At 42.9% G+C, this 10422-nt stretch overlaps 1 protein-coding gene across 2 annotated transcripts in view; it reads left to right on the plus strand.

The window, feature by feature from the left end:
- ARHGAP20 (Rho GTPase activating protein 20) overlaps positions 1-8856 on the plus strand; it is a 58305-nt gene extending 49449 nt beyond the window's left edge. For both annotated transcript variants that reach the window (XM_015852194.1, XM_015852195.2), the window contains 5 exons: positions 1412-1573; positions 2795-2904; positions 3624-3813; positions 4591-4702; positions 6796-8856. In XM_015852194.1, coding sequence (XP_015707680.1) covers positions 1412-1573; positions 2795-2904; positions 3624-3813; positions 4591-4702; positions 6796-7859 — 1638 coding nt within the window. In that variant the 3' untranslated portion in view covers positions 7860-8856. The remainder of the gene's footprint in view (positions 1-1411; positions 1574-2794; positions 2905-3623; positions 3814-4590; positions 4703-6795) is intronic.
- Positions 8857-10422: the final 1566 nt, after the last annotated feature.

Genomic DNA, 10422 nt, shown 5'->3' on the forward strand with positions numbered 1-10422 from the left:
ACTTTTTTTTTCCAACTTTGATCTTGTGGCTATTTTATCCCAAATATATTTTAAAGGTGTTTGTTTATGCAGCGAGAGTGGTGTTTTGTCAGCAGAGCTGTAGATCCCCACAAAACAAATGTAAATGCTGACATGAGTCCTGCTGCCTTGCGAGGTGCTCCTGCTGCACACACATTTCTTTCCACTTCTACAGGAGCAAGAAAGAAACATTAAGAAAGTAAAGATTAAAAATACAGCTTCCATTAGAGATATCTGCATTAATGTGTGCCAGGACCAGACTCTGAGAGAAGCCAGAAGCCTCTGCTTAGCCATTACTGCTAGAGTGGCTTGGTTTTGTGATGTCAGGCTCTCTCCTTTTGTACCTTTTCTTCCTTTGCCTTTTGATAACTCAGTCCTCAGACCAGTGTGTGCATGCACATAGTTACAAAGACTGTGTGCGTGTGTTTTCCCTCAGAAGAGATAAAGGTGACAACTCCCACATTGCTTAGAATCACAGAACTGCAGGATCATTAAGGTTGGAAAAGACCACTAAGATCAACTCGTCCAACTGTCAAACTGTCCCCACTGTACCCACTGACCACATCACTCAGTGCCACATCCACACATTTCTTGAACCCCTCCATGGACAGTGACTGCACCACCTCCCTGGGCAGCCTGTGCCACTGCCTCACCACTCTGAGAAGAATTGTTTCCTGATATCCAAACTGAATGTCCCCTGCTGCAGCTTGAAGCCATTACCTCTTTCTTAGAGCAAATCTTTGGAGAGGTGATGGTGGGCATGTCAGAGAGACAGCCCAAAGGAGCCAGCAGCCAATCCAGCCTTACAGCTGGTCTCACCAGCAGCCCTGAGCTGTTTGCAGAGTGCTGTTCTGCTCCCAAAGCCCAGAAGGGGCATAATCCAGCAATGATCTGATGGAGAAGTACAGGTGGATATAAACAATCGCTTTCCAAGCAGGTGAAATCTCCTTTTTTACAGACATCAGGGTGTCAGTTGGAACAGAAATCATCTCTGATCGGTGCTGAGATTGAACATGCTGGTGAGCAGGGAGGGTTTTTTATCTATCTTCCTGCAGAGGGCTCTGCATTAGGTAGACAATAGCCTTTTCCCATGCCACAGCATTTATTTGTTTGTATGACTTGGCTAAAACTTACCCAGACCCTGGAGGAGATCGTCCATGAGGTCAGTGCTCAGCAGTGGTGGCACAGTATTTTTGAAGGGATGTGTACCAAAATCAGCACTGCGGGCCATAGCTGTGCTGTACAGCTTGGCATTGTCTGGAGGAGAGCCCTGACCTGTGTGTGAACTTTCTGAGGACTCAGAGGTTTTTGCCTGTGACCAAATTGGTAAAACAATATTACAGTGGTAAAACATGTTTCTGAGAAACCCTCTCTGCCTTTTAATTGTGTTTAGGATATGCTTTCCCTCCTGTACCAAGAAGGCCCTTCCACCGAGGGTATTTTCAGACGCTCTGGAAGTGCAAAAACCTGCAAAGAGCTCAAGGAGAAGCTGGATTCAGGAGCTGAAGTGGACTTAGCCTGTGAATCCATCTTTGTGACAGCATCTTTGTTTAAGGTATGTGAAAAATGTTCCTTTCTCCCTTCTCAGGTGAGAGCAGCACAGATCTTAGGCACAAACAAGTGGAGAAGACTTAGTAGGCTCAATTAAGAATAGTGGGCTGACACATTCACATCATTCTCTTAGCCTCACCTGAAAGTCAGTTAAATACCAGAAAGGCAGATTTGCAGTCCTGTTTCTTTATTCAGACCCTTGCTAGTATATCATGTTGCCCAACAAATCTCAGTTCATTTTCTCGTTGATTATCTTCTACAAACTTCTATGTTAAAAGCAATGTTGCTTGTGCAAAAAGCATCACAAGCCTTCACTAAAATGTCAGCTATAAGGAGCATATCTGTCCTCACAGTTTATTATAGTGTGTCCGTTTATGTGTAGTTTTTAGCTTAAAAGAAATTGTTATCATCCCCTCCTCATTCTGAAGCAAACATTGCTTTGGACAAACAAAAAAAAACAAACAAAAAAACCCATAAATATATCAAAAAAAGCATTTCTCTTGCTGCCACATGAGAAGTTTTCATGGGTAAGATACCATTGCATTGCTGCTGATGGTTTAGGATGTGCATTTAAGAGTATAGGGGCCAGCATCATAGTAAGAGTGAATGTGTTATTTGTACAAACCGTAGCTTCCCTTACCTTAACTAGTTGTGGAAGCTGGGATTTGGGACTTGAGAAGCAGGAATTTGGGCTTCTTTCCAAGCTGCAGCAGTTTACCTGCCGCTATTTGAGGTTTTAGGAGACAAGAGCTGGAAGACTAACCCTGACCAGGGTAAATATTCCTTTACCACAAGGGACTGTGCCCAGAGGAAGGTAGGCTGGGAGTGCGTATGGTCTGGTGGTGTTGAAAGTTGTCAGCTGAGGGGAACAAATGAGCTATGGATGAATTCAAGTGATAAGTAAATGCAGACATACAGTATCAAAATAACCAGACCCACTGCAGGGTTTTTTTTCAGTTCACCAACAGCAGATGAAGCATCCAAATACCTCCGTTGATAAGAAAGAGTGAGGACAGGTCAGGAAAAAATTCCATTTTAGCATAATCCAAAGTGCTTCTTTATCTGAGATAGTTTTCTGCTGGTTTTGGTTGCTGTGTGGATCAAGATGCTTATCAGTTAGTGCTGCCCCACTGAAACATCCTCTTGTATCTGCATTGCTTCTTCCTATTTCCTCCCACCCTCCAGAACAGCTGTTCACATTTTATTCTTCTTTTCTCTGGATAAGGATTTTCTTCGCAACATCCCAGGCAGCATTTTGACATCCCAGCTTTGTGATAAATGGGTCTCTGTAATGGATCAAGGAAATAATGAAGAGAAGATAAAAAGTATCCAAAGGTAGAGTTACGCGTATTCTCTGTATTCTGCTTCTGTAAAATGATATCCCAGAATGCAGAATCCCAAACATTCCACTCAAAACTTGCAATTAAAAAATCCACCAGTTTAAATAAGTGCTAAAATACCTTTGTATATGACAGAGCATTTAAACTCACATATATATTTAAGGGAGAGCCTATATGGGGCAAATTTCTGACTCTCTTTTGTCATACGTTTCTGCTTTGTGGATGCCAACAAATGGAATATCCTTTCATGGGAAACATGTACAATGTTTATAAACTTGCTGTCCAAGACCTGGATTTCTGCCTGATACCAAAACCAGAGTTATCCACAGGGAAAATGGAGGTCCTGGGGAGCAAAAATCAATTCCTCATATTTTCTCCCACATTCATCTCTAATGTTAGTGACTGTTTTGAAGATGGAATTGTAAATGAAACATGAGCTCAGTGACAAGGAAAGCCTCCACTCTGTAGATGATACCAAGCAGAAAATGGGCAAAGCTTATGTTATGGGGAACAGAGCTTTGTACACCAGTGAACCTGGTGCATGGTGCATACATACATACCTATGGCAACTAGAGGGTGGGTAGTGACAACTGGACTTTTTGGTTCAGTGAACAGTGAACTGTCAAGCAATTTAGATGAAATACAGAGTTATCTTCAAGGTTTTTACTTTTTCTAGTCGGTAATTTGAAGAATGACATTTGTACATGCTTTCAGGTTAATAGAGCAACTCCCCAGAGCTAATGTTGTTCTCCTGCGTTACATCTTTGGAGTACTACATGGCATAGAAATGCGATCTGAAGAGAACCAGATGAATGCATTTAATCTTGCCATCTGCATTGCGCCCAGCCTGCTCTGGCCTCCTGCTTCCTCAACTCCTGATATAGAAAGTGAATTCACAAAAAAGGTAGGAGACACCACAATGTAGCAAACACAGATAACCATATCCCTATACAGCCTATTGGTTACCAAAGTGAGATAGTTGGTACCTCTTCAGATCAGTTCTCATCCTCTTACCAGTGCTCCAGAAACATTCATAAATCCATAATTATTATCTGTCTGAGAAAAGGGGAGAGAGGTCATAAAGAAATACACAGTGCATTAGCAGAGGACTTCTGTCATTGAAAAGATCCCCAGTTGTGATGGCCTTGAACAGGACAGAGTAAAAATGAAAAAGATATATGTGTAAAGACCAGCAGTATTTGGACCCTAGTCAAGGGTCAGAGGGATGTAGATAGGAGATAGGACTGTAGTGGGTGTCAGGGAAAGAGATAATGGGATGAATGCCATCTACCAGCTACTCTTTTGCTGAAGAAGGTGGAATTTGGTATGATGTGGGAAACATTTGGTAAAAATAATTCTAGTGACAGGGTATAACATACAAGGCAGGGTGTTGTTGAGGAGATGCCACGTTGCTCTCTATGGCTCCCTCATCACCTGCAGAGCCACATCCCTGCATGCCCTGGCTCAGCACACCTGAGAGAGCTCAGGGATGGCTTATGGCAAGAGCTCAGGGCTGGGCCACCAGGGGATGGTCTGCTGGGGAGAGCCCCTCCATTTAGACTATTTTAAACACTTCATGGATGAGTAGCTTGCTTGTATTCCTCCTCTGTAAGATGAGTTTGCCCTGAATGTAATAATGCAAGATGTGACAAAACATCTCTCTCCTCTTGCTTTGTTGCAGATTTCCAGTCTGGTGCAGTTTCTCACTGAGAATTGCTGCAAGATTTTTGGAGAGGAGATTAACTCCCTCTTTGGAGAAATCCTGATGACTTGCAAGAGAGAAAGTGGCTCAGGTAACGAAGATGAAGTTTTGATCTTATTAGCCAATCCCAGACCAACAAAGATTGATTATAGTACATGGAAGGAGGCCATTCCCTCTTCACATGGTGTTCCCATGTACTCCTGTTGTTTTTTCCTTACCCAAAGTATTGGTGATAGTCAGTGATCCATCTTGCCACAGAACTAAACCACACCACAAAAAGCTTTCCCTAAGAATCCCACGCTTCTATTCCAGTCATCTGAGCCAATACGTTGAAAAAAGGGGAGAGGGAGCTTAGGGGAAGGTGGGGGGGAAATAAATGAAGAAAGAAGGAGGAAAGGAGAGAGCAAGAAGATTTCATCTCAAATACTGAAATTGTGTTCTAGACAGTGTCTTCTCAGTATTTCAGAAAGTCAGTGATCAACAAGAGTTACAGTACGGTTCTCGCTCTGTTATATTAGGGCTGAAAGCATCCTTTATCGTCAAGAGAGAGCTCTCCAGATGTTTAATGGAACAGGCAGGTTTTGCTTCTAGAGTAGCAAAGTCATAGAAGAGGGGACTGAAAATGGCCAGCAGTGTAGTTGGCTGATATGCAGTATGTTCCAGAATATCGTTCTTGTTCTTTTTCACACCTCATCTCTCAGAAAACGGATTTTGACTGGAGGCTCAGGTCTCTCCTTAAATGAATGTAAAGCTGCATTTCTGCAAAATAGATTTTGATATAACAGGACTACAGTGAAAGTGGCAATGGCATTTGTCCTGGCATGCCAGACTGACTCTGTTGAAATCCAAAACTCTTCATGAATGACCTCCAGTGGAATATTGTGAAATTTGACCTGTGCCCCTACCCAGAAATAGAACCACAAACTTGAGTCGTCAGTGTGCCCTTGTTGCTAAGAAGGCTGATGGGGTTCTTGGCTTCATTAGGCAAAGTATCACCAACAGGCAAAGGGAGGTGAACCTTCCCCTTTGCTTAGCACCATTGAGGCCGCATCTGGTGTGCTGAGTCCATTTCTGGCCCCCCCAGTACCAGAGAAACATGGGCTTGCTGGAGACAGTACAACAAAGGGATGGCAAGATGATTCAGGGTCTGGAGCATCTCTCCTTTGAGGAGAGGCTGAGAGCTGGGACTGCTCCGTCTGGAGAAGAGGAGGCTTGGAGGGATCCCATCAGTGTCCATAGAAAAATGAAGGGAGGATGCAAAGAGGACATAGCCACGCTCTGCTCAATGCCAAGACAGGGAGGCAGTGGGCACAAACTGGAGTATTGGGGGTTCCCTCTGAGCACCAGATGATGGAGAGATGGAGCACTGGCACAGACTGCCCAGAGGCTGTGGGGTCTCCTCCTTGGAGATCTTCCAGAGCTGCCTGGTCATGGCCCTGGGCATCCTGCTCTGGGTGTCCCTGCTGGAGCAGGGCAGCCAATGGACCCAGAGGTCCCTGCCAGCCTCAGCCATCCTGTGATGCTGTGCTGCAACTGAGATCTCATACCCATGGCAGGTTAATGTGTCTGAGGAAGTTTTCCAGCAGGCACTGAGGCATGGTAACTACCCATACCTGAACTCAGTCTGCTGCAAATGTGAGATAAGTCAGCTTAGCATAGCCCTGAGCAAAAGAGATTAATGTAATTCCAATTATCATGTCTACAGAACAGGGTACATGTGTGCACGGCTTAGCTGAATGAAGTGTGCCCTGCTTTCTTCTGTTGTATAGGAGAGAGAATGAAAGGTTAAATGATGTTTTCACTGTTCAGTAACAAAAAGAAAGAAACATTCAATAATTTTCTGATTTAATATGCTATATATAAATTATTGTTCTGAGCTGGATTTTTTTGTACTACTCAAGTCTTAACGTTAAAAGAAAAAAAAAGACCAACACCAAAGCACAAAGAAATCTTGTTTGTCCAATTACTCTGTGTTTCTTAGCTGAAGAGAACCAGAACTGCAACTGACCGCTAATTTCAAGTATTTTTAGGCACCGTTTGTTTCTGAAATTACTGACATTTCAGTTTGAAGAGACTTTAATAAATGGCCAATATTCCTAAAATTAAAGGATACTAGCAAAAATAAATGCAGGCAGGCAGGGTGGTTCGGTCACTGACATGCTACCACTTGGTTTGTCCTTGCAGATGTGGCTTCCCTCCATCTGAATGACTCTTCCTATGATAGCCTGGAAAATGAGGCAAATGATGAAGCCGACTCCTCTTCCAGTGACTGGATCAAGAACCGAGATCAGGATAACAGGAGCAGGGAGTCCATCTTCACTTTGAGTGACGGCGATTCAGAGCAGACTGAGGTGGATGAAATCCAAAATAAAACCAAATCGAAACAGTTGACAATTTCTGTTGATGTACACCGTAAGTTTGCATCGCAAGAAAATTCAGAGAAGGAGTCTTTCTGCTCCAGCGCATTGGGCTTCACTTCGGCAACTACCTCAGGTGTCCTCAAAACCTTAAGGAGACACAGGCGCTCCTCAGAGCCCGCCATCGGCCTCCTTGCCCCCAGTTTTGTCCACGCTGGTGATGGTCACGAGAAGGCAGCACGCAAAGCCAGTTGCGATGTTGTCCTCTCTTATGAAGATGAAGACTATCTCCATCAGCTTCGGTCATTGCAAATGGAAGGACAAAAGCTTATCAACCAGAGCTTGATCATAGGGATTAACATTGGTAAAAGTGACAACACAAACCAAAATCTTGAAAAGAAAGACTTGCCCCATTGCCTTCTGCCTCCAACGCCAGAAGGATTAAATATTTGCTCAGGATTTAGCTCTTCTAGCCTGTCTTCTCCCGGCACATCTCCATCTCTGTCATCAATGAGCTCCCTGGACAGTGCTTTCTCTCAGTTTTCAGACCAATCTGTGTTTACCCCAACTGAAACCTCCTCCCCTTTTGATATCAGCACTTTTCAACCAGTAAAGAAACAAGAAGAGACTGCTGCTGAGCCTCCTGATGACTATTTGGTTGCACCCAGTAGGGTGCCCCCATCTCCACAGCCTACCGAGGCTTTGGCTGAGGGGAGCTTGCTGGAGCCCAACAGCAGGCCGGCACCTCTGAAACTTACTGAAGGAGTTGATGGCTATCTGGTTAAGCCCGACATTCAGCCATTACCTCTGAAAGTCGCAGGAAGAGACAGACTTCATGATCTGAGATCAAAGAGGAGGTCTAGGAGAGGACTGCAGCAATCCAAAGTTTGAAGAGACTGACCAAAGCTCTTTTTTTTGCAGAGGAATCTTAACACTTAAAATAAACACCATAAAGAAAATGCCTTCGGTGTTAACGCGTGTTCATTTTAAGTTCGGTATCCAGGTTGTTCAAATCCAATTGAGCAGTCCCGGAACTCATGGGTTTTCTTTTTCCAGGAAACTGTTAACGTTCCTACATCACACTTTGCAAAAGAATATTGTAAGAATAATCCACATTGCTGAAAGCAAGCAAACAGAAACTCCTGAAAATCTGACAAGATCCCAGGCTCTAAGTAAGAAAGCGCCCTGCTCTCAGAGCCCCTCGGGCAGCAGGGTGCCTGCTGGGACACCCCGTGACCACTTGTGTGTTGAGCCTTGCCCATGTGAGTCTCAGTCGTGTGTGCTTTGACGTAGCGTGCAAAGTCAGTGTAGATCCCATAACTGTGGTATTATACTACTGTTCTGAAACCGATAGGAATGACCTTGGTTGCCCTCCAAGGAATAAGTGTATTGTTTTCTGTATGTTTCTGGGGTACGTTCGATAGGTGTAGTTATTTCTTTCATGCTGCAATGGAAAGAAAAGAAATGAGCTCAAAAATATGTAAAGATAAATGCTGAAGCTTGTAACTAACACCTCCCTGCTCTGTGTGTTCAGTCATTTATTGTGCTTCGTTGGCTGTTCTGTTCATGTTTAAGTTGTGAATAGTTCCTTAACATCGCTGTAAATGGCGTTATGTATTATTGCAAGCAGAACACATGTAATTTTATTATGCAGCACCTAAAACATCATATAATATATTAAAAGTATTGCATTATCTAAATTCTTTGAGTTTGTATAATATATCCTGATAAATTTTGCTATTATATATGTTCTGAAAAAATGTGTATTTTTGTACTTGCAAAAACTGCTGCTAATTTTATGAGTTCTGTTCTGTTGTTACAGCACTGGTACTGATGTGTATGCATTCAATGCTATATATTAAATATTATTTGTTATGTCATCCATTCAGTTTATGTTCTCTGTGATGTTTTTTAGGTGGTTATTTCTAGTTCTGCAAACTATCACCGAAGCAAAAGTCCCAGCGATGCTACCGTGGATGTTGCCCAGGAAAGGAGGGCAGCATTTTTTCTCCTCTTTGGGTGCCATCAGTCAAAGTGCATGTTGTCATGCTCTTAACTTTGGCCAGTTTTCATGTGATTCAAACAGGAATTCTGACCATTCTGCTCTTCTTCTGGAAAAAAAAAAAAAAAGTAAAAGATTGTTTTCTGCTAACGGGACACTCTTGCCAATATGGAGGTGCAAAGATACCTTCAGGTAGTAGATATTGGGGCAGGGAGAAAGGAAGGAGAGGAGCAATATCTGTTATTTAACATCAGCAGGATGACGGAGAAGGCAAGAAGGAACAACAAGGTTAAAGAAAACACATCTGGGCATGTGTGCTTGCATGCAGCGCTTCTGAAATTGCATGCATTCATTAATTAGCTTTCCATTCTCAAAAGCCCTCCCCCACTCCAGTTTGTACAGTCCAATCCTGGGGTTTCAGATCCTATTCTGTTCAGCTACTCTCTGGTAAAGCTACTTATGCTCCCCAATTGCTCAGCACTTCTGAGAAAGGCAAACACTGCCCAGAGCTATAAGCCATTTCCAGTTGGTCTCAGTTAGAAAGCTTGCTAGCTCAGTACCAGGCAGAATGGAAATCTCCATCAGGTTTGGGGTGGGTGTTCACAAAGTTAGAAATATGCTTACCGGAAGATATGGAATCAAAGGTTGCTGGTTGTGTTTCTAACCCTGCTCGTGGTTCTATCAGCGAACAGAGAGGTATTTGCAGACAACCTTGTCATGCAATAAAATACCGCACACTTGGTACTATACCAGCATGTTTACGAGCTCAAATACTTAACTACTAATTCTTTTTTTCACATTTCTCATATTTATCTATTTTAATAAAAATTATACTATGTAGCATCTGGTCTGTCATAGTCACCTTCCAAAGGTAAAACCCTTTGTGTGTATTTTGAGACCTGTCATCTAACAGCTCTGCAATATGCACCTCCTTCAAAGCAAAAAAAAAATATGATGTTATTTTGAAATAAAACAGCTACTCCGCATTTCTTTTCAGAACAGCAAAAAGCACATTGCCACCCTGCCAAGATTACATCAAGGAGCAAACGCTGATTCATTGCAACAATAATAAAGCTTTAGAAAAATCTCTAGTCTCTACAATATAAATGTTCTGTCCTAGAAGTGGTATCTTCCAGCAAGTCATTTATCTCCTCTAGGCTGAAGTTAAAGTATATCCAAGAGTGCTTCGATGTGAAACAAATTACGTGTCTGCTTTTGAGCTGTAGCTAATGTTAGAGCGCTTTCAAATTTAAACATATGGTGAACAAGCTGGATGTAGACCCAGCGCAATTTAATACACACTCCTGTCTTGAAAGACGTGCACCCTGCTGCTGCACAAGGCTCATTCTGTGGCAGTCACTAAAATGAGCACTAATGGAGAAAATCACTGTCTGTGGTGCTTACTAAAGGAATTAAATGCTATTAAGTTCTAAAATAAATTGTACTGAGCCT

This window comes from Coturnix japonica, chromosome 1 (assembly GCF_001577835.2).
Source record: "Coturnix japonica isolate 7356 chromosome 1, Coturnix japonica 2.1, whole genome shotgun sequence".
Classification (NCBI taxonomy): domain Eukaryota; kingdom Metazoa; phylum Chordata; class Aves; order Galliformes; family Phasianidae; genus Coturnix; species Coturnix japonica.